The sequence below is a fragment of the Triturus cristatus genome, chromosome 8 (assembly GCF_964204655.1).
Source record: "Triturus cristatus chromosome 8, aTriCri1.1, whole genome shotgun sequence".
NCBI lineage: Eukaryota > Metazoa > Chordata > Amphibia > Caudata > Salamandridae > Triturus > Triturus cristatus.
In genome coordinates, this window is record NC_140591.1 from 621481855 (window position 1) to 621507163 (window position 25309).

At 45.8% G+C, this 25309-nt stretch overlaps 1 protein-coding gene across 1 annotated transcript; it reads right to left on the reverse strand.

Annotated features, from left to right (window-relative positions):
* Nucleotides 1–17301: 17301 nt before the first annotated feature.
* On the reverse strand, nt 17302–24531 carry SPRY2 (sprouty RTK signaling antagonist 2). Its single transcript, XM_085622089.1, has 2 exons — nt 23742–24531; nt 17302–19137 (listed from the first exon to the last, which is right to left on the reverse strand). Exon 2 carries the CDS (start codon nt 19084–19086, stop codon nt 18133–18135), a length of 954 nt encoding a protein of 317 aa, XP_085478215.1. The 5' UTR covers nt 19087–19137; nt 23742–24531; the 3' UTR covers nt 17302–18132.
* Nucleotides 24532–25309: the final 778 nt, after the last annotated feature.

Below are 25309 nucleotides of genomic sequence, written 5' to 3' on the forward strand. Positions count from 1 at the left end.
ACCCGCAGGGGTTACTACAGTGCTGGTGGCCCTTGAACGCCCTTACCAAGGTCTTGCCTTACTCTGCCTTGGCCCCATCTGAAGGGAGGCTGGAATAAGACCACAGCGGGTGACCTATGCAGATAGAGCTACACCACTGCGACCACGGCTGGGAGCTTGCCTGCTGCACTCGTCCCTGGTGCGGTGCGTATCTAGGTGGTTGGTTCTTGAAGCTGTCAAGCGACCTACGGACTGCAAGTTGGGATCTTTCTCGCGCGGGGCCCGCATCACCTGTGGACCCGAACAGTGGTGCCTCTCCGTGTAGCCCCCTGCCATAATCAGTGCCTCCACGGTTACTCGCTTTGCTCCCCGGTCACACCTGGGCCCAACTACCAGATTTGCGGTCCCGGTTCTCCACATGTCCCGGCATCAACATGTCCTCTAAACGGGGCAAGAAAAGCAAATCTCTCCAGGAACTCTTTGCTCGCCCCCAGGGGAGTACATCTGCAGATCCAGTCAAGTCCACCGGGCCGGTGGCGGCTGCTGCGGTGAATCCCGGAGAGGAACCGATCACAAAGTCCTTCTTGGAGTCCCTGTTCACGGTCCTCCGGGATGACTTGCACGTGGTGAAGTGAGACCATACAGCTGAGCTCAAGGATGTTCGCAGGGAGATGGACGGGATCGGAGACTGGGCCGCGGCGCTTGAAGAGAAAAGCGATGCTCGAGACGCGGGGGTCTCCTCCCTTCAACAAGAAGTCATACCCCTACATGAGCAACAGGTGGACCTTCAAACACATCTAGAAGATCTTGAGAATCGCTCTAGGCGCCACCATTTTCGGATCCGGGGGGTTAAAAGCTAATGAAGAAGCTGGCGACCTCTTTAAATACGTCACAGAGCTCTTCAACCATGTGCTGGGTAACCCGCTGGACACGGCTCTTACAATAGATAGAGCTCACAGAGTTGGCCCACCCCACCCTGAAACGGCTCCCCCTGCTGACATTTTAGTCTGAGTCCAACACTTTCGTACTAAAGAGGAGATTCTCTGTAAGGCTCGATCCATGCACCCTATCACATTCAGAGATCAAACACCAGTCCTCTATCAAGACCTTGCTGCCATCACCCTCCAAAAGAGCAGGCTGTTCCGGCCTATCACCTCTGTCCTCCGCCAAAGAAATATCGCATACTCCTGGGGGCACCCTTTCCGTCTTATCTTTCGTCACAAAGGCAGGCTCTACCAGTTACGTTCCTTATCGAAGGCCAGCAGACTCCTGGGCATTGACATTCCGGAGGGCGACGAGGATAGCGATGCCCCGGTCCAGAGAGCTGACGACACACAACCACGATGGCAACTGAGAAGAAGGTGGCTCCGCCCCAATCGGCCCCAATGCCCAGACCCAGCCGAGATCTTACAGGGTCAACAGGCCACAGTGGTGGCCCTACCAGAGGCCCCAGCGAAGACACAGCCTGGTTGATCGATCCAGATACTGTTTCCTTCCTTTTTTGCTCCTTTCCCAGGTGTCCCGGGGAGTAGGGGGTGCACACTTGGCCACACATCTACCCCACTTCAGTCTGACCTGATCTTCCATGGAAGACAGACTATCACTGGGACTTATATCCTATGTTGGCACCAGTTGTGCCGGGGCTCTTTTTTTTCTCTATGATTCTTTTCTCTTTCTTTACCTCCTAGACACTCTCCTCTCAGCTGACATCCCACTAGGCATCTCTTGCTTCGCTTTCCCTAATTCGCCCTGGTGGTTAATGCGGAACCCCGCCCCCGATGCCTGGTCATGCTTGTACTTGCGGGCATGCATACCCCAACTCTAGATGACTCCATACCGCCTTAAAGTTCTCACGCTTAATGTGAGAGGCCCTAACAACCCCATCAAGCGGCGAGCGATCTTAACCTACCTAGAAAACACAGGGGCAGACATCTGTCTCCTACAGGAGATGCACCTGGTGGCAAATGACTGCCATAGACTCCGCACCCACACATTCCCGACCCAATTCTTCTCCTCAGGGCCGACTAAATCCGCTGGGGTTGCCATCCTAATTGCCAAGACATTTCAGGGTAAAGTCATACAAAAGGAAGCAGAGCTGAAAGGCCGATTACTTACTTACCAATTCGCTGTCGGGGGCACACATTAAGCATTGGGTCTATCTACGCGCTTAACGAGGGACAGGAACGCTTTCTCCATGACGCCCTGACTGAAGCGACTGCTACCCCTGAACGCAAGATCTTATTAGGTGGGGACCTTAACTTAGTTTTTAACAATGAGATGGACAGGTCAGCACAGCGAATAGGCCAGGTAGGGGCTCTCTCTCGCTCCGGTCTTAGCAGGTTGGAGGACCTTGGGCTTGAGGACTTGTGGAGACACCATCACCCTGGGGAGCGGGAGTACTCTTACTATTCTAACGCGCATAAGACCTATGCCAGACTTGACTATTTTTTAGGCTCTAAACCGATTAAGGAGTTATCATCTACCTCTGAGATATTAGACGCCGCGCTCTCGGATCATGCTCTGGTGGAGGTGACTCTGACGTTCCCCCCGACTCAACTCCCTACTCGGCGATGGCGCTTCCGCGATGCTCTTCTGCACCGTGCGGATGCGATTGCTCAGATACAACACACGAGAGAGGACTTTTTTACACATAGTGATAACTCAGACACGCTTCTCTCCACTCAATAGGAGGCCCTGAAGGCAGTGGTACGGGGTGAGGTTATTGCTATTTCCTCTGCCGAGTACCTTACTCGCAAACACAAATGAGAGGAACTCACTCAGAAGGTTCGCGAATTGGAACAAATCCACCAGCGCACAGGGGCACCCCGGATTAGGTGGCAACTGAAAGCGGCCCGGACGCAACTGGCAGCCTTAGACCGCGACAAAGCTGAGTACGCAGCGCTACGCCTTCGTCACTCCTCTTATGTTGGGGGAGACAAGTGTGGGCGCCTGCTAGCACCTAAATTGCGAGAGACAAGGATGTGGGAGGGGGTCCAAGAAATCAAGGACAGTAGAGGCCTGACCCACACTGACGACCCTGCCATAGCGGAGACGTTCCGCAACTTTTATGCCCAACTTTATGATGCCCAAACTCTGGAGGTAGCGGATATAAACGAGTACCTGAGTCAGGTGAATATCCCTACCCAATCCCGCGCACAGGCTGATTACATAGAACGAGAGATCCGACCTGAGGAGGTCATCTCTGCCATTTCGCGGCTGAAACCGGCCAAATCCCCAGGCCCTGACGGATACACGGCGGCCTTCTATAAACAATTTTGCCCGGTCCTAGTCCCCTTTCTCACTAGACTATTTAACTCATTTGCTGACCCCGGCACCATCCTCCCCGACAATGTTGGAGGCAGCAGTCGCAGTTATCCATAAGCCGGGCAAAGATAAACTGCAATGGGGAGCCTACAGGCCCATTTCACTTTTAAATATCTTTATACTGGAATTCTGGCCGCCCGACTTGCCCCTTATCTGCCAGAGCTTATTGATCCAGACCAAGCTGGGTTTATCCCACCCAGACAAACTAGTGATAATACGAAACGGGTCCTGCACCTAATCGAAAAAGCCTCCCGTATCCCTGGAGAGTATATGCTCTTCACCATGGATGCCGAAAAGGCCTTTGACCGGGCCCACTGGCCTTACTTGGAGCAGGTTTTGCTTCGATTTGGTCTCGGGGAAAATATGCGGACGCACATCCTCAACTGCTATCGGGGCCCGTCGGCAATGGTACGGGTGAATGGCCATGCGTCTAAATCCTTCCCTATCCACAGAGGCACTCGGCAGGGGTGCCCATTGTCTCCCCTGCTTTTTGCCCTATATATGGAGCTCTTAGCACAGAGAGTCAGAGACCATTCCCAGATAACTGGCATACGCTTCGGCAGCGATACTCATGTCATTAGCCTATATGCTGATGATGTTCTGATCACCTTGACCGACCCTGCCATGGCCTTGGGAGCCCTGCTTGGGGAGCTGGACTCCTTTGGGAGGGTGTCCGGTTTTAAAATTAACGTCACTAAATCAATGGCTCTTAATCTTTCCCTCCCCCCTTCGACACTCGCTGACCTCCACAATCGGTTCCCTTTACAGTAGTCTGAAGACACGGTTCCGTACGCATCCAATTGGCCCCTAACTTACAGGCCATAAAAACCGTCAACTATAACGCAGTACAGGCACATATTAGAGCTGATTTACGGCGTTGGAAACATTTCCCCATATTCTGTCTGGGACGCATTGCAGCAGTGCAGATGACAATCCTCCCCAAACTCCTTTACCTTTTTCAGACACTACCGCTCGAGCCTCCTATGGGGTGGCTCCTGCAGATGCAGACGGAATTGGCTCAATTTATCTGGCAGGGCCGCAAACCGCAGCTGAAGCGGCTAATAAGTATTCTCCCCCCACACGACGGAGGTCTAGGGATCCCAGACCTCGCGCTCTACTTCAAAACAACAGAACTGTGTTACTTAGTCGAATGGAGCCGTGCTGAGTCGGAGACGCACTGGCTCTTACAAGACAGAGCAGTTGCTGGCACCTCCTTGAGGAAGATCCCATTCCTCCGGAGGTATCAGCGCCCCCTAACTTATATGCCTCTCAAGTGACCCGCCCTACCCTTCGGGCATGGGATCGGACAAACAATCTTCACAAACTTACGACTTTCTCCTCCCCGCTCACTCCTCTTTTTGGCAACTCTGACTTCCACCCCAGATTAAACGAGACATCCTTCCCCTTATGGAGAGACACCGGCTGCTTTGCTCTAGGACCCTTATACGACTCAGATGGTGTTGCACCTTTTTCTCAACTTTGCAGAGACTATGGTCTCCCTGAATCGGAGCGATTCCATTACTGGCAGCTGAGACACTGGGCGCTGCAGCCGGAAGTTCGCTCCTGTGCCCATAGACTCCTCACTCCCTACGAGCGATGGTTGATTACTCGCTCCTCAGATAAGAAACTGATCTCCGATTTATATAAAACGTTACTATCCCGTTACACTCACACCTTTCACGCTGGCCGTGCCAGATGGGAGAGAGATCTGGGCTGAGAGCTTACTAGCAAAGAATGGGAAGGGATCTGCTATAGAGCGTGACATACTGTGACCCACTGAGACCTTTACTAAACTAGCGTATTACTGGTACTACACCCCAGAGAGACTAAATCAATTTGACAAAACATGTAGTCCCGACTGCTGGCGAAGGTGTGGGAAGGTTGGCACTCTTGTACATTTACTTTGGGACTGTGAACACCTGACTGCATACTGGAAACAGGTCCTCGATGACATTTATCAATACCTAGACACAGAGCTCCCCCGGCTTCCAGAGTACGTATTACAGGGGGTCCCTAATCCCAATACTTACCCTTTAAAATCCAGAAGAGGGAAGCAGATGGCGTTGGCGCTTGGCTCTGCCACACAAAATATTCTAATCCACTGGAAATCTACACACATTCCCACACACATTGGTTGGTTTCACCGCCTATGGCACATCCTGGGTATGGAAAAGATTTCACTCACGGTAGCAGGCAAGGGCGCAGGATTCAGGGATTTGTGGCAGCCTTTCTTGTCCCTTCTGTCTAAAGACTTCAGGGAATTAACCTGTCCTGCTTATTTACGCCTCTTAGGCCTTACTTCCCCGGCAGCCCCAGCTGGGGACTAAGTGCACTAGAACCAGGCTGCCTCCCACACATCGGAAGACTAGACACAGACGCTTGACACGGAGAGTGTCGTCTCTTCTTTTTTTCTTCTTTCTTTCCTTTTCTGGGGTTAGGGTCTGTTTTCTTTTTGTATTTTATTTTCTTCTTGATCTGTTTGTATTTCCTAAATGTCATCCTCTTGCTTGGAGCCCTTTGAAGTCCCCCAGGCTGATTGGCTCCTGTTATACTGATTTATAATATCTGACATTTGTTTCAATAAAAAAGAGTTAAACCATAAAAAGTGAGGAACCACTCACCTGTCAATGTCTTTCTACTGCTTATGAACTGCAATCTGCTCCTCGCACTGTACAAAAAATGCTTCCTCTGACTACACTGAATGATCAAATCCCAACACATCTCCGATGTGAATGAGCATTTGTTGTAAATGGACACAATGCACGGACTTACCTCTGGGCCAAGTTTTACTCTAACAATCATTGGAGTCTAATAATTGTTTCTTGACAGCAGGCTCAGTTAATGCAGGTCAGATTTTGACAGGGTCACCATATCACCTTCCTCCTCCTGCTGCATATGGTGCCTCTTCTGTGTATTTTTGCAGTGCTATATTGATTTTTTTTTTACTCAGGAATGTAGAAAACTGCTTGCTTCCAAGCAGTTACTTCCTGCTGTTAATAAGGTGCTTCTAAAATCGCAAGATCTTTTCTCGCAAGGTCTTGTCCCTCTAGAAAACTCCTTCTAGTGTTGTTCCTTTCCTCCGGAGATCACATGGAGGCAAAACGAAAAAACATCTCCCCTACTGCGAAGGAGATGCAACAGCAGGAACATGTCTACCCAGCATGAAATCCCCACGTCCCAGCCTAGCAACAGGAAACGGGATCCGGCACAACATGCTGCACCAATTACGTCTGCAGGGTACATAACACGATTGGCAGTGCATATATAGTAAGTGCAATGAAAATAAGTAATTCATAAAACGACTTACCTTGCATGGTCTAAGTGTGAGTGAAGACACACACAAAAAAATGGTCTATGAGGGCAGGGGCAATTTGTGGCCAGTACACGGGATTCTTCCAAGTTAATGGAAGAAAGACTTCTTAGTGGCATGGTCTGGGAGGAGGCACACCTCCTCATAACATATGGACTGGGGCGGTAAGGGGGGGCTTGGGGTAAAGGTGTTTTTTATTTCAACCATCAGAAATGTTTGCTCACCATAACACAAATCCTATTCAGCTTTCTATTAAATCAGCATGCTTCTGAGCTGAACCCTAGGTGCATGTCCAGCTATTTGATTCCACAAAGCAAATGTTGTGACAAACAGAATGGATTACATTTTAGTCACTTGATATATTCAGTGAAGATTACCTTTTGGTTTATACTGCGTCCTCACTTCCAGAATACCCTTTAAATATTACAAATGTCCTGAATGTGGCAGGGAAGGTGTGAGGACAAAGTTTGGTTTATGCTAATTAAGTCATACATTGGAATCTATTTGTTTAAGAACAAACATATGCATCGGCAAATAAAGACTCTATGGAGTAAAACCATTGGCAGATGTATGCTCTATAAAAAAGTGATATCATAAGTGTCACAAAAGTATAACCCCTAATATGCTGCTGATAAAAAGATGAGGAAGGCATCTTTCTAGGCAGATGGCACAAATGTTAATTCACCAAAATAGAAGAGGTATCATAAGAAATATAATGTTCTGTTTGATTCCCCCCAATGACAACAAAGGAATTACTTTTTGCCCCACACTCTGTACCCTCTTCAGAGGGGTATGAGCAACCAGTGAAAACCACAGACAGTAAAAATCAGTGGCAAATACAAGCAGTCCGCTTTTATTGCGGAGTTGTTGGCTTTGTCAATACTTGTGCTATTATTAACCATTCTTTGTTAACAAAGTATGTAAAAAGTATTCCATGATGGGTGACACTTCAAGCTGGGTGTGCTTGAGCATACAGCTAGAATCTTGGAATGTTTTTGTTAGCCTCATTGCAAAAACCATGCAAATGGCTGCCCTGTATGTGCTTGCATGTGTAGTAAAGGCTGCAACCTTGGAATCTTTCCTACTAATGGCAAAAAACATTGAAAGTTAGCCCTGTGAGTGCACCCACATACAAACACATGCATATTTTAATATTATTTTACTATTCCAAGATTGTTTTATTGGGCATTTTGAAACACTAAAACATGAATAAAGTAGGTGTTGGATGCCACACACATGAAAAGATGTACCCCACTACCAGTATGTGGGGAACTGCATCGCTCTAACAAAATAAAAATGTATTTAATGTGGGAATGCTCGTCTTGCATACAGTCAAAATGATGTCACTCACAGTGAAGACGCCAATGGTTGAAGTGTGCTGACCAATTGCCCTATTTTGTATGAAGCTGTGGTATATGGTAAAATGTGCATGACAATTTAACAAACCAATGGATGAAGATTGCAGACTAAAAGCCCTATATGCAAGCATATAAGTTACTTCTCTTAAGCTACCAAGTGAAAGTTCAGGTGTATCAGTGTTGGTGCATAGTTATGGGTTAAAGGTTCCCATTAAATATTAGCAAATATGTTACTCGACGCACAGCATGGGTACCCGGGTTCCTCCATCTTGTCTGAACCCCAAATCACATCAAACTTTTACATGTCTGAAATAAAAGCTAGTGGAAAACAGGCAGCCTGTGGTTTCCATGGAATTATTTTGGAAGATGTATATATCCTAGTCAATATTTTGAACATGATATTATAAGGACAATATTTTGTCTTTTAGTACTCTGAAAATAACTCATAATTACTATTAATAATAAGAGCTGTCTTTTCATAAAGTTATTCAGACAACCTTTTAGATACAAACCCTTTCTATCTCGGCGTGGAAGGCACTGTGCTAATCCTATGCTTGAAGACTTTGAAAGAAAAGCAGACATTTGAGGTGAGCAAATTTAGAGTGTCACTGGTGTTGAGAGTGCTCTATACTGGAGCTACTTTCTACCTAAACTTGAGAACTACCCAGAGTTCCTTGGTTCTTTTCACTCTATGCCTGAAAAGGTAATGTTTTGGCTTATACTGGGTGCTCTTGTGTCTGGACAAAGCTATACCTCTCCGAGGAGCTCTACTGAGAGCGAAACATGGGTCAGGGGTTGCTTTTATTCATTTCAGGTTGGCTTGGATGGTATTTTACCAACCCAAAGTTGTAATACTGTGCCTGGAGTGGTAAAAGGATTTGGTCATATTACAGCTCGGCATGGATAGCACTGTGCTAATCCTATGCTTAAAGAATTTGCTGTAGAAATGCCAAAGGACTTTGTCTCTTTCTATCTTGGCGAGGGTGGCACTGTGCTAATCCTACGCTTAAAGACTTTGATAGAAAAGCAGACATTTGAGGAGAGCAAATTTAGAGTGTCTCTGGTGTTGAGAGTGCTCTATACTGGAGCTGCATTCCACTTAAACTTGAGAACTACACAGTTCTCTGTTTCTTTTTTTGCATAATTTATGCGTCACTCTGTGCCTGAAAGGGTATTCTTTTGATATATATATATATATCGTAGTCAATATTTTGAACATGATATTATAAGAGGACAGTTTTTGGTCTTTTAGTACTCTGAAAAACAACTCATAATTACTATTAATAAGAAGAGCTGTCTTTTCATAACGTTATTCAGAGAGCCTTTTAGTTACAGGATAGATTTCACACATTGAATTAAAGTTTTAATTTAAATTCAAAATTATGTATCAATTAACAAGAATGTTTTTTCATTTCATGGTGAGGATTTTTTCATACTGAATGAATATGTCTTATGAACTTCAGAGCAAAAAGCATACATGTGTGCGGTTGTATTCCCTCTAAAGGTGCTCAATGGAGACTTTCTTCTGTTACTTTTCACTCCCGTTTTGTCTAGGGAAATAGTGGCCGCACTATTAACTTGTACGACTTGCCTCTAAATTATGGGAAATTTTTTCTTTCGCTTTTCTAAAAAACATAAAACACATTTCAAAGTGCACACATCGCAGGATTGTTTAATAGCATTAGGTTTCTTAGGTCCATGAAATATCATGGGGTGGTGGTGTGTGTAAATGTAATTACATATCAATGAGGTGTTGCTTGGCGAGCAAAGTCCTAAATTGTTTCCTGAAACTGAAGACAGATAGTGGTTTTCACATTTCTACTCAGATTTGTCAAGTACTCTTGGAACTTTGCAGGAAACTTCTAGCTGTTGGTTTCTCTTTGCTGCAGCTCGTGATCTCTAGTTTTTCTGCTCTTGTTCTTTCTGTTTTTTTCAAAGACCACAAAACGTCCTGATTTATGCAGATATGTATTTCAGAGTACCACTGTTGATAGCTGTTCAGATCCAACAGCTAGTCTTGATATAATGCATTCAGGTTGGGGGAACCTGTGGAGAACTCGGAGAGTAGGGGATATGTAATCAGATTTTCAAAGTCCTTTATGAGGCGAGATTGGGGTGAAAATGCTCTTTGGCTATAACAGGTGGAATATAATTTAGACTTACAGATAATTATAAACTAGTGGTGTGGATGGAGGGTCAGATCCATCTACTCTTGTCCACACAACAGTGAAAATTGTACTTTGTCTTGCTCGGTGCGTTTTCACTCTCACATTAACAAGAAAAATAATCAGCTGAAATGTCAGATGGCATTGTGGTGGTATTGGAGCTTCTGGTCAAATGCTCACATATTTAAATATTTATTTCTCGTACGCACGCCTCTTGTTTTTTTAACACATCTAACAGCCTTAACACAAGATCGATCCTGCTTTAAGAGCGAAGTAATAAGGATGCCATGTCAGGGTCAGGCTTCCACTCGATTCATGACAAAACCATTGAGAAGGTTCTTTCTTCAGGGAAAGAAATATTGATTGCACTCTCTATGCAATGCATGTCAGAGACAAAGAATTGAACGTGACAAGAAGTATGATGGTTAAGTGTACACTTTAGTTGTAAAATAGTCGCTCATCCATTGTAATGCAAGCACTCCATAGGAGACAAAATGGTACACCAAACAACCAATAGAATGAGCAGGGAAAAAATACTCCTCTGGGCTGATCTGTGATGTGACTGACAATGTCTCAAACTCATGGCTGAGGGAGACTGAACCAAATAAGCTAATGTTGAAGGGAGCTGACCCAAAGCCAACTCTGTTTACTGTAGCAACAGGTCTTGCAGACAGATGTGCTGCCAATCCAGACCTAAACCTGACATTATAAAGGGCAAATCATTCAGCGCCTAGCGATTACCAGGGGCTGACACTTTTGCAAGCACTTTACCCATCACTTTTGTGTTTTTCTTAGCCTGACACACCAAACGCCACAAATTCATAGCTTATCACATTAAGTGCCATACTTTGCTGGCACACATCTGTTTTGTCTGCTGCATTAGTCTATACACCCCAGGGTGTTCAAAGGTCCACTACACAGATTTAAACTGTTACATACGTAACATTTCTGGGGCAATACTTACATAGTTTTTACAACTTGTTTTCAAATTGTCTGTGCCATTCCAGCGTCTACTACTGTGTATCTTTATGGTCTTAAAGGGAGAAGAGTTTCTATCTAAGGTCCAACGGCTACCAAGCCATCTGCTCTCAAAAGGACCGTTTCCAATCTTGAGAGAACTGTTTTCCCTTGAAATGTGTTGAAAACCTGAAATGTGTTGAGGCCATCCTGAAAACGAGCGGGCAGTAAATGCAGCAGCCAGTGTTAGTAGACAGAGAGAAATTACCATAGAACGCACAAAGACCTTCAAAAAATATAAAATATATCAATTTCCCAACACCATTTTGTGGCAAAATGAAATTCGTTCAGAACAATTTGGATAATTTAGGGAGAGAGGGACACTTGGCTAGGTTACACTTACTAAACAGAAGAACAATTTGGATAATTTGGGGAGAGATGGACACTTGTCTAGCTTACACTTACTAAACAGATTCTGCTTTCACATCATTCGGAAACGTCGGTTTGAAACAATTTCTGCTCACAATACCAATGGAGTTGAGAAAAAGTAATTTTACAAAAGTGCATTTTCACAAATTAAGAATATAATTCAGTGCCCTCGCTAAACATTCACATAAATTCTAACACACTTTGAAATTTACATATATCCTCTGAAATACTTTTGTAAATCAGCAACAGCTGTAAAATTCCAGAAGTACTTCTATTGGACAATATTTACTTATGCACATTTTAAACTGGGTCGCAAATTTACTTGAACAAAGTATCCCTTGGAATAAACCCCTGACCCAGATGCAATTTGTGAATGTTCCAAGTCTATTTCACCCAGAGAACACACTTGACCCGATTCACATATTTTGCAGTGCTGAGTTGCTGCGACTGTCTCTTTTAGTACTCCTGAATTCCAGAAGTAGGTCTGCTTTACTCTGGAAATATGGAGTAAGTGAGTACTTAAAGGTAAGCCATACAAAAATCTTTCCTTTTCAGGTCCAGTTACTACAACCATTTTAGGAATAACTTTATGTGAGCTCCCAAGAGGGAACGATTGATCATAATGTTCAACACTACTCAGGAAGGTACAAGTTTGAGGATACTCTGTTCATTCCCTGGTGCTAAAAAAAAAGCTGATCTGTTGCACCTCCTTTTGACATATTTTTGAGAACCCACGCATTTTGGGCACCATATTTACAAAGTGCATATAATTTGCAAGATTCTTTTAATGTTCGCTCCCATTTCTTGTAGTGAAATCCTCCAGACTCCAAAAGTAGGTCATCACTTTAATTCAAACATAGAAACGTTTGTGATTCTGCACCATGAATGAAACTAACATTGGAATTGTGTGTGATCATCAGTGTTTCTCACAGAATTTGAGGAATTATCTTGATTTTAATGGCAATTCATTACTAACTCATTAGCTGGTCTAGGATAGATCTCGACAAAAAGACAGAGACATGAAACAAATCTGTGGTTATTTCTCGGGATAGTGCCACTCCTCCCTAGATAGAAGATTAATTGGTACTAAATTCTGTACTGTGAAAAAATGATGGCAAAAGATAACCATAGATTATAAACTCCAGTGCATCTCTTAAATTTGGCCATTATATAGTGGCTTCTGCAGAACAAACATTGACTAGTTTTAATTAAAATGAGCTCCTCAACCTTCTTTTTGGCACAGCATTTTGTTTTAAATCAAGCTCCCGAATAAAGTTACCTTATCTGCCTTCTTTTTGTTAACTATTAACGTGTTTTCCCTTGCCTTTGGCAAACTTTTCAATTTTCATATAAAATTCAATATTGAACCAAAAGCTTCACACTGGTTAGTAATAATGTCTGAAGAAAATGTACAATGGATGACTATGTTGCCAAAGCATAAAACCCATTTGTTCCGTGAAAAAAAGTTCCTTTTCAAGCCCATTACTTTTAGTGCGTTGGGATCTGAATATTGGTTAGTACTCCCTCCCCAGTTGATTACAGGAGGCGCTAACTAAACCACATCCATGACATCACATAGCTGCCCTTTCCCTACAGGAAAGTATTTCCCCAGGATTTTAGACTTTAAAGAAATCCCTATATGTACACATGTAGGGTCTATAGAGGGACCTGCCATGGAGCAAAAAAACAAGAGACGCTTGACCTCTTTTTCCAAATATAACACTTATTTCGGGTGTTGATACCCACTGCAGGAACTCACTCAAATGCAGTCTCTGTCTCACACACACACAAAAAAAAAACTCTCATATGTTGACTGTATTTCTTTCCTATGGTGGGAATTCCCATATCTTTGAAATATACAACACAATCTACTAAAAGTTCACAAAAAAAGAAAAAACTGAGCACTAGCCCTGGTAATCAAGTAAGACATTGAACTCTTAAAAAATGTACTGTAGCTGGGAAAGCGGATAGTTATCACAGTATCAGTCTGAAAATCAGAAACTGTGGTGTGGAAAGGCAAAAATGTTACAAAAAGCTCCTTGCAGTGTAAATACACTCATGAGCACACAGCTTGAATCATGGTGCTCAGGTTGGCCAGTTGAACTGAAGTACTTCTGAAGCTCGATCAGAGCAAGGACTGATCCCTAGCGTTGATGGATACACTGGTAGAGGTGTTGTGTAGGCAGTGAACTTAGTGCTTCCCTCAAAAAACAGCTAGAAAGGAAAAGCATATCATACCAGCGAGAGGTGTACACAGCCATGAGGATGGCACAGAGTGGACATAGAGGGCACTTGGGGGTCAGATGTGTATTCAAAGTCAGCACCAGTAGAAGCAGAGGGGGAAAAAAATGAGACAGCAAAATTACATTGTAGACAAATAGGGATAAACTGTACTGGGAATCAGCGGCCATGGTGAGTCCCAACACGCCACACACCAGTCTAACAGGCATGAAGAAGCTACAGGACCAATCCCTCCCCTCTCCTAAATCAGTAACATGACAACTGATCTCTAGGTAGAAGAATATATTTTGGGGGGTTCCATTTAAGATAGAAAATAAGGCCTTGGTGACCAAAATGACTGTGGGTCTAGGAGGAAAGACTTCTGATCCTCACTTTTTATAAATGATGAAATCATTCAATCCCTGAGAAATCACTCCAACCCCACATGCCTCACTCCCCTTATCTGTCAAACTGAGGAGCGCTTAGAAGCAGCCTGAGCATCAGAACCAAGCACTGCATTAAAATGTTACGGTGTGACTCGATATACCACTTGAATTGCATCAATTTTTTGGGGAGGTGTTCTGACTAAGGACATTCCAGATTTCTGAGGTAGACGTGGATATCGTAGTGCTATTGCCTTTTTCTCAGTTCCCTCCATATCTTGAACACTGTATGCATTTCCAGTCATGACATTTTGGAAATTACATGCATCATTTCTGGCTCTGACTTCAAGTAGAGGAAGTGTAGAAATATCAAACAGCAAGGAGGAGTGATGGGGTCCATGGAAAAAGAGCCACTACAGCAGGTATTAATACAGACTAGCAATGCTGCAAAATATTGTTATTAGGGATTGCAGCTCAACCATGCTGCAAGCAGGGGTGAGCAGTGGGAACCTGAAGAAGTAAGTCTATGACAGCTGGCCACACAGCTCAGGTCACATGCCCCCCCAGCAACTCCTTTGCCATATAACCAAGGCCACCGAAATTATTTGACAGGGGAGGTCTAAATGATGCTGTACGGTGGACTAAAGAATACTGCAATAGGCAAATCATGCAGGAAAATACCACAAATGTTGTGATAGCATTACTTAATTATTTTGTCATTTTTACACATATTAACACGTTCTCTGCAAAAGTTTCACCTCATTAGTACAAGTTTAACAAGAAAATATAGTAATAAGCTACAGAAAGGTAACCAGTCAACTTTTGCAAAGGCCCTCCCACTGTGCACCAACATGGTTGCTGCATATTTAGTAACTTTTGATATGGTTGAGCTAGGAGCAAATGTATTTTTGTTATAAGCTGCATATTATGCAGGAAATTCATAATTATGCAGAAAATATCACAACAGCGAAATAACATAATTCCAGCGGCCCTGCCTATAACTGTTTGGAGCAATCACTAGAAAAGATTAAATGTTGAGGAAGGTATGCAATGCTACAGAAACCCTTTATCAAGACACAGAAAGGCAGATGAGAGATGTGCGAGAGATGAAGACCTTGACATCAGAACTTATGAATTGTGGCTAACAAGAGATGTGGTCAGAGACCCACCATATATCAATTAGCTTGATTCTTAACACTGCAGAACGTAGAATAATAAATATTAAGGCCCCAATTTCCAAAGATTTTCAAGCCCACAGAGTGTGGTTTGATGTACTTTGATGTACTTCAATGTTTTTTTTTTTTTACACTGATCTAATAAACATCAACATGATTTTCACTATAATTTCAAAATGTGCTTCCTATTCCAGCAGATATTGCGGTACCTTTGCTGAGATTTTTCCCTGGAGATTTAAGTTGAAACCAAAATGATGTTGAACGAATATTGGCCTAAAACCCATGCTCAAAATTCTCCAGTTTACTCAAAAAAACAGCAGTCCCCTGTCGGTTGGCCCATTTGTTCCAAACGAGTATTAGATGTTTACATTAAGGAAGACAGTTAGTGGGTGGTGTGAAACACAATCTCTTCCTGGACTGCACACACGTGAAAAATAGAAGGCTTGCACACCAGCTATTTCTGATTAGCAAACGAGCCAGGGCCTGCATGGCTTTTTTGTTTCACGTGATGATGGATTAGCAGCACACTCAGAGACCCGAGGAGAAGAGCTTTCAACACGGCAGGCCCACATCAGAAGGCGTGCACGATGCCGATCACTGCGTTTAAAGGCAATCCATTAAAGGCCAAGCAACACTCCGTGGCCCTGGAGTCTAAATGTTAACAACAATTACAAAATTCAGGATATTCTTTAAAAAAAAAAAATTTAAAAAAAAAAAATGATGGCTGAGAGAAAGAGCTCTGCGAGAGGGCTCCGTGTTTTGTTGAAAAGAAAAAATCGTTCCTTTTGAAAAGATTTCTGCCTGCAGACTTGGAAACGAACGCCCTGAACAGGAAATGATAGTTTGCTAATAAAGCCAGGTAAATCATTTCCCAGGCTTCCGGGCGGGAAACTTGGCACTGGGAGCTTTTTGACCTTAGTTGGAAGGCAATTTTCTAGAGGTGACAAGCCCTGCAAGCGGCAAGGAATGTGTCTCTAGTTGAGCAGATAACATTTTTGAAGACTCTTGCAATGTGATCTGCAAGTTTTTTTTAAGCATTGCTTACTTTGAACAGGCACAAGATCATTTATCTTAAAAACGGTTTACCCCTCACACAAGGGACTTCATATATGATCCCTGAACCCTTATGCAGCACAGCAACTACATAATAAATTTTAAAAAACATTCGAAAACGTAACTACATTTTTCCTTCAATGTCTTACTCCATACCTGTAGATCATGCATGTTTTGGATTCTGGTGCAGGCCCGCCTTAATTAATATGTAATGCAGATTTGTTTGCTGGGCTAAGTAGTAAACAGTAACTGAGAAGTCTCCCAGCACCAGTCAGTCACTCAAAGTCAAACACTGGGCGTTTCCCCTAACTTTAGGCGCAGAATGGGCAGCGCTGCCTCCCATTAATCTTACTGTAGGGTATATTAGTATTTGCATGTGCGTGAGTGTGCGTGCGTGCGTGAGGGCGTGCGCTCTGTCAGGGTCATGAATCGGCTAATGGGAAGTGAAGTGCTGTTGGGTGGGCGGAGACTAGCTCCAGGACACGCAATTCGGGTCCAAGTGGTGATATATGGGCACAGGGACATTTAACATCAGAATGCATAAAGTGCATTGGGCAATATGGGCGAGGGAAAAATAACAGCCATCGGGGAGATTTACATGGGGGCAGAGAAGTTAGGTGTAGTATGGAGCTCGCATTTTCAATTCTGAGACACCTAGACAATAAACACAGTGAATGTCTTTTCTGTAGTTTGTGTATTCTGCGATAACATTTGAAATGTTACTATCTTTCCACGATAATGTTCACCTTTACCTTTCATTCTTGAGGGGGAAAAAAATACTTTTTTTTCCCTAAAGATTTTCACATACTTTCAATAGATATGGACAGCCACCTTGTGAGTTATCCCTCCCACTCCCTGTGAAGGAAAAGGTCGCAAAACTAGAAGAAATGTACAGAAAAGTGGCCAAGTGATAAGAGGAGTTACAAAAAATGAAAACGCAAACTCGTGTTGAAATTTCAAACGTTAATATATTTTCTATTTTATAGTGAACATATGCATCTTTCACCACTGTTTGCAGCAACTATGGCGTCCTCATTTTAAAAAAAGGAGGCGACATTCGCAAGATGCCTCTTAAAATAAATATTTCTTTTTTATAAAATAATAAAACTTCAAATAAATATTCTTTACACTAGACAATATGTTGGAAAAATTAGAAAATAAAGGCAGATTTTTTTTACCGCAACTGTACAATATACATGAAGTTCAAGGGGGTAAAATCAGAGTCTGGGAATAGCAAGTTTCCATAAGGCAAAGTACAATCTAAAAAGACATACTGACTGGTGATTCACATTCAGCTGAATGTAGTACAACATATTAGTATAATATTTGTGACTGTGCTATGATTATGGCACCATTCTTCACAGTTGTAAATATCATATGTACAAAAATATAGCACATTATCTCTGGCAGAAAACAATGAAAAAAATCCCTTTGCTACTTTACAAATTTTTGCAGGTACTATTCACAGACGACAGAGCTGCCAAGGAGTGTCGTTGTTGCTTTAGCTTATGCGGCGGGTGGGTGGGAGGGGGGGGGGGCATGGGGAAGTGGGAGGGGGAGGTGAGATCACAGAATACTGGATCAAATTGTTGAGCTCCATAGAGAACAAGCTACAGAGTTAGGAAGGCACACACAGAAAAAGCGTGTCACTGCAAACAGCAAAGTACACCACCCCAACCCTCCTGCTCACTGTGCCAGGGTTAGAAAGGTTTAGTTGGTTGCATATTTGTGTTAGACGTAACAGTCGTGTTACTGTACAAATCCTGCCCGCATCTGCTGCTATGTGGGCTTTTCAGGGTTCCTGGGGGGCACGCTGGGGGCCTTGCAGCACACAGTGTTTGAGTGCTTGCAGCGGCAACCGGGTCTGTTGAGTCTGTCGTGGCAGCCCTGGCAGAGCAAGAGGCACCCTTTGCCGGGCAGGTAACAGCACAGGCAGGGCAGCAGCAGGGACAGGGCACCCATGGCAGACCAGCGGGCGCAGCAGTGAGCCTGGGTGCACGAGCATGGCTTGTCGAAACAGTCGTCCTCGTCGTCGGTGGAGCAGTGGTAGAAGAGCCCCTTCACGCAGCACACGCATGTGCCGTAGTCCAACACGCTCTGCGCCGAGCACAGGCACTGCTTGTCGCAGATCCAGCACGAGGGCAGGGTCCGCGGGCACGTGCACTCCCGGCACTTGCACTTCCCACAGTCCTCGCAGCGGTACGAGTGCGCACCCAGCTCTGGCCTACTGAGGGGCTTTAGAACGTCCGTCTTGAGGTCGCCCTTGGGCTGCACCCGGATAACCTGCTCGGGGGCAAGTCCGGAAGAGGAAAACGAGGAGCTCAAGAGTCTGTGCTCTGAAGAGGCGCTGCTCGTGCTCGTCCGTGTGCTGCCTCGGGAGCCACTGCTGCCCGTGCTGGTGGACCGGGACAGAGGGGCTCGGGGGCAAGGGGGGGCTGGCTGCTGCTGGACCCTGCTGTGCTGTCGCTGCTCGCTAAATCCAGGGGTCCTTTCGCTTTTGGGTTGGCCCACTGTCCGGGGGCCAGGCTTTGTCCCAGGCCGCGGGGCCACGGTGGGCCCCTCAGTGTACTCATTAGTGTTTCGTATGGTGCGGATTTGATCCAAAGACAGGATGTGGACTTGCTGGGCCAGGAAGTCTCTGGGGTCGGCATCCCCATGCTGCCTTCCTGGGTCTCGCCGGGAGGGCAGAAAGGGCTGGGCCCCACTGCCGCCATGATGAACCCGCGTCTCCATCAGTTCCCCAAATAGCAGTCACTGGAGCAGCACTAGAACACATCTGAGACCCTGCAAGGGAAAGAGGAGAGTACAGTCACAACCACATCATAAATTGCAACACCACAGCCGCATCACAAATGCATTTCATTGCAAATACCAACTCGTTGAACATACTGACGAACCTTAAAACTAGCCCATTGAACCTGCTGATGACAGTAATGCAATGCATTCCTCATTATTGCCTAATTTCGCCCATAATGAGAATAGACTGCACGGTGGGGAGGGCTTAGCCTGGTGGCATATTGAACTAGTTCTTCCGATGTCTCTGGACTACAGCTGTGTCAATGGCACGGCAGCATGTGGTCTGTCATCGTTCATGGATTACTTGATGTTACGTTTTGGGACCACGGTGGTCTTAAATGCGTAATTGGGGTGACACCCTTGTGAGCATTTCAACTCATTAATTACAGAATAAAAAAAACCTATACTGAAATGAAACACAGGGGATGCATACGGTGTATCTATGGACTGAGAGTTTCAAATGGCCCTAACAGAAAGGGCCCTAACACCCCACGTAGATAAGGAGCAGATGCCCGAGGGCTGCGTACATGTCACTAGACGCCCCAAGGGAGTTATTACAGGGCTTTAATGGAGGGGCACGTCTGCATACGCCGTGGGTCAGATAAACAACTACCTTCACATCATTTACACCATCTCGACTGTACCCATCTGCTGGGTACTCGATAAGCGGCAGGTAGCAATTGAGCAGCTTATTCCGGGAGTCTTTCGCTGATTTTCGAAGAGAAAGCAAAGAAGGACTAGGTAAAAAAAAAAAATACCTACAACAGTAAATCTTATTACGCTAGAGAGGCTCGCCTCTGTATTAAAAGTGATGTATGAACTACACTCCATGTTAACATGCGCGGGCCGTGCGTGCTTACTACCACTCTGAGATATGGTGTACCTCACAAGAATAACATAATGTCACTTCTGTAAGCAGATGAGGGCGCTTATCTTCGCGCAAAATCACAGCGCCCCAAACTCTCTAGCATGCCCCGCTTCCATTAGCCCTCAGCAATGTTATAAACATATGATGTGAACCTCCGCCCCATCATTTTTTGTGCTCCACTTGTCAGCTTTGAATTTAGGTTCATGCTCTACCCCCCAGTATGAAAATCCCTGAACACTATTAAAAAACATCGTTTTTTAGTACATTGTTCATATAAATAGTGCCATAATCGTGATATGGTAAACTGCTGCCTTGCCATTGTACACGAGCGCCCTACTCCTTGTTAGAAAGCTGAAGCCAACCATCGGTTTAATTGGAACACCTGAACCGGTTGGGGAAAAAAGGAGGGGGAGGGCCGCAAAATGGAAGTGCCGGGTGGGAAGTCCACGTTGCACTTTCTGGGTCGCGAGAAAGCCTTCTACATGCTAAAGTGGGTCAGACTCATGTGTAAGCGCCTCTTTGTACTGCCCAGCCTTCAGCGGAGCCGGGAGAAGATAGCAGCGCGTGTATCATTTACATCTGACCTCCATACACAACAATGCCCTTTTGTTTCTGGAGGGAAGGGAGCTCACACTTGCAAAACTAAACAGAATGCATTTGAATACAAGAGCGAAGTAAGCAGACACAAGTGGGGTGGGGGCGCCGACATACACCGCAAATCAGTGAATCGCATTGCGTGGTCACGGCTGGGGCCATATGACGTTTCCGTGGGTGCAACAAGAGAGACTACATTTTGCACAGTTTTGTTGCGGCTGTGAGCAGTAGGTAAGGCGAGCGTAACAGTTATGTTTTTGCAATATCCCATACGGGCACAAAACTGGTGGGCCGGGCGAGAGTAAACCAACATTATGGTGCAATATTATTAAACTAGGTGCCCCACCCAAAGGGTGAATATGAAAAAGCTGGAGCGGATTCCGATTTTTGACTCGGTATTAATTAGAAAAGCGAACACGGGGTATACTTTTCGGGGATGCATAGGGTTCGTGAAATCTGTGGGTTTTGGGAAAGGTTTGCTCTAAAGTCACCTGTTCCAACGGGGCCAGGGTTTAACCGGGGCCACATCGTGTTATCCCCTGGTGCTTTCAGTTCCCCATCACCAGATTATAATTTTTGTTATGTATTCGGTTACGCAGAATGCGAACACAACTCATGAACTGCTTAGACTCCATAGGTGAATAGATAAAAACAAATTAGTTTCCCTTTAGTGGGGGCACTGTTTTACCTACAGGACAAGTTTTACTTGAACCCCCCCCCCCCCCCACACTCTGCTAGTGCCTTATCGATTAAGGACTAAAGCGAGGGTGGTATATGCTTGGAGTGCTTTATTCTGGTGGTATCTGCTCCGCACACTTGTTGCAAGCGGCATTCCGATCGTCTTCTGCACAAGACTGCATTGAGAAATAAAAAAAAACTGATAACACAGAAAACGGACCCTAAAGGTATTCATTTAAAAGGAGGGGTAGCTATTCAATATGTATAACTCATCTATGAGCTTCCACAATCAAGTTCCTGTACTGATACACTAAAATGATTAAACTAGGGGCATTGTTTAATTACAACCTGTAGAACCCGTAGGTGTAATCCCGGCCCAAGTGATTGTGGTCAAATCTTTTCGTCTCCAAGTGCTACTTTTCGGTCAATCCTGTGTGGGCAAGGCTGGGTGAATGAGGGCGCCCGTGTACAGTGGTGTAGAGTTCCTTTAAACCAGAGCATTGGAGCTAGGCATCCACCTTGCACGCTTTCTTATTTGAAGGCCCTTATGAAATGTAAATGAATAAACAGTGACCCAAAATGACCTGGCCGAAAGTTTGGCAGAAACCAAACTAAAAGAATTGAGGGGGTTCAGTAGGGGGGGGGGGGGGGGTAACTTGCACTGCACTGGGCCGACTGTGTGGGCCTTTGTAAGCTCCAGCCCCCGCAACTACAAAATGCACCCTCCACACAACTTTTAGGACTTACTCTTGTCAAGCCCAAATGTGACCTTCCAAATCTTTGCCCTTCAAGGCCTGACAAAGGAACTCGGGAGGTGAACAAGGGGCCTCTTCCCCTTTATCTTTTCAGCAACCCCCTCTGCACATCTCTCAATAGGCAATTCAAATGGCAGGAAGTGCCGCCCTCCCCCAGCCACATACACACCTTCCACCCCCTCTCGGATATTTACATAGTACTCTGCCTCCTTTGTGGCTTACAGCCAGCTTCCCCCCTGCTCAGTGAATGACAATGCGGTGCCCTCGGGAAGTTTTCAACATAACAAATCAGCTCCCCCCACTTCCAGCCTGCCACCTCCACCCCACACACAGATGTGAGCGCCCACCGACACCCCTGCAGATCTGTCCTGCAGGCCCTGGCTGCAGACAGTTCACACAGCGGCCATCCGGGGTGTAAACAAGGGCCATGCCCTCGGCGCTCCTTTCACATGCGTGGGGGTACAGAGGACGGTGAAAACGGGGTATGGCAGATGAAAAGGCCAGTGCAGTGAGAGGCTGTCTCCAAGAGGCGGCAGGTATGTGTTGCAGCAGGCCACCTGCCCCGACTTTTCATGTGGTGGGCACCATTTTGTGAACAGGCCCTGATGAAAATAGATGCAGACATTTGTTACATCATTTTTGATCGCACAGTGTATGCCCTGGAATAGTGGGCATGAAAACCACCACACGTTAGTTGCCTTCAAGACGAATGCATTGAACCAGCCACTGAGAGGTGGCAGACATGCCAACATCTGGCAACCCCCACGAGGGAGGTGGTGTGTGTGTGTAAATGGCTAACTTTCAATGGGTGTAATGCGTTGGAACGGGTTGTATTTTTAAGCGAAAAAATGAAGACGGGCTAAACAGCAGCACGTATAGTAAATAACGAAGAAGGCCTACACTCCCACACAAATACACCAGTGGGAGTTGTCATTCTTTGCACCAGTGCTGAACGTGCAAACGTGCTGCAACATTCCAGGAGTCTTGCATTGTTTCATCATCTGTCCCACACTGCAACCAAAGACAGCTCTACTGCAACTTCGCAGAAAACAATACAGTCTTAGCAATAACGACTGGAAGACGCGGTGCAAACATATCAATTGTCAAAGGGATAAAGTTGCTGGGAGTTATAGAGGCCGATTCCAAACAGCAAAAAATGGTGCAGAATTGTTGAGCCCTGGTAGGGACAGTGAACATGAGGGCTACCACAGGCCCGCGGCAAACCCGCAGGACCCGGCTAAGAGGGCACTGGTGACCCAACTACGGATCACTCGGGAGAGAAATCGCAGCACTGTGGTGGAGGAAACTAACACAAAACAGTTCAGTAAGTTTACAGTAGGCCTCCTACCAACACTGAATAAAACACTCTTTAGGTAGATAGGCAGATAGATGCACGTTCTGTGCACAAGTTACTTTTTATTAATTAAAACCTGCTCACTCGATAAAGACTCACGAGTGAAAAGGCTAAACCCTTGTAAAGAAAATGGTTGGCCTATGGGCACGATTCGTAAAAGAAACAAAAGCGCTTAAAACTACTGCAGAGTTCTAAGTTTAAAGACTAGTAAAGCGATGAACACAGCTGCAGAGACAGAAGACGATTAAAACATTGTGAAATTAGTTGGTATGTTCTTCTAAAACGCTTATGCGATAGAATCAATGGCACATTTTTGTGGGGGATTGAAAGAAGTGTTATTTACCATCTCGCACGCCTTTCCATGCAGATTCCAGCGCTGAGATCCTCCCCTGGCACTCAATGGCGGTGTCGCGGGGGGCTCGGCGGCCGTCACTCTGCGTCCGGCTATGCACGCGCCGTGGGGAGAGGGGCCGTGTGTAGGCCGTGGGAGACCCCCCCTTATCCCGGGTCCCACTAGAACCGCTGGACTGCCAGGCCTGCGCCGCACATGTCCGGGGCAGGAAGCTTCAAGATCGCAGGCTGATCTTCGGCTCTAGCCCCAGCGATCGAGCAAAACAAAAAGAAATCAAAAGCAGCCACAAGTTTCCCAAACTAGAGCAGCCTGCAATCCATCCGAAAAGTAGCTAAAACAAAGAATCCACGGCAAACAAATCCGAGCTGGAATCCTGGTGCACGTTCCCTTCAAGCAACAAGATAAGAAGATATTAAAGCAGCGTGTTCTGGAGTATGGAGTCCGGCTGCGAGCGGTTGCAGATAGCTGGCTGTGCGGGGCAAGCTTTGCCTCCTTGTGCCGGTCTGAGTGTTGTCTGGCTCTTGCCGAGTGCTGGGGTTGCAGGTCTCTGCTGCTCTCTGCAGCTCCTGTTGAGTGCTTTGCGCTGGCGCTATGTGCAGGTCTCGTGCCCCCACAGTTTGTGCGCAGGTCGCGGGGTCTCTGGGTGTCTGCCTCCTCCTGTTGTTGTGCGCCGGGCTGTGCCTGCGCTCGGGCTCTGGGCTGCGCTCCCTCCCCTGGCCGTGTTTCCGGGGGCCGGGCTGCCGCGGCTCAGGCTGCGGTGAATGGCGTCATGTGGATGTGAGCAGGAACAGAGGCTTGTTGTCCCGCAGGATATGGCGCATCCGGTCCCAGCTCATTGGCTCTGCGGGGCTCTCACATTCACTGCCGCCGGCGCCCCGCCAGCACCGAGAGGGGGCTGGGCCTGAGAGAGGAGAGGTAAAGCGTGAAGAGCACACACACGCTCAGAGCGCAGCCGGGGAGAGAGATAGGACAGGCACGCACTGCCCCTCCTCTGTGTAAAAGCGCACACGGGCAGAGCGGAAGGGACAGGAACACGAGCTGCATGCAGAGTACACCCTGCGCCAGCAGCAGAACGACACAAATGCAGAACAGACTGCAGAGTCTGTGTCGGCACACGGTGCACCAACAAACAGCAACACGTAGTACACGCAACGACAGCAAACTAGTGAGCCAACTCACCACGCATGGATGCAACTTACAGCTACACACAAGGACTTCTCCTCTAACAGCCACACATAGCACACAATGCAACAGAGACCTAACAGGACACGCACCACAACAGAGAGAGCTCAACTCAACAGACAGAGTGGTGTGCAAATGTCACCAGACCCCATTAGAGACATCACACGACTTTAGTAATGATATATAGATAGATATATCAGCCTACGACATATGATAACCATAGATTGTGACATCACAACTGTGTTGTTACCACAATTAAGGCATCGCAGTAATACGGTAGTGTCAGACAGGCAACTAATATCTGTCAGTGCCTTGACGAGCAACAAAACACACCCTGGATAACAAAGTGAGCCAGTACAGAGACTCACACAGCACAC

Coding starts and splice junctions, on each gene's coding strand:
- SPRY2 (XM_085622089.1), bottom strand. CDS start 19,086: ATGGAGACGCGGGTTCATCATGGCGGCAGTGGGGCCCAGCCCTTTCTG.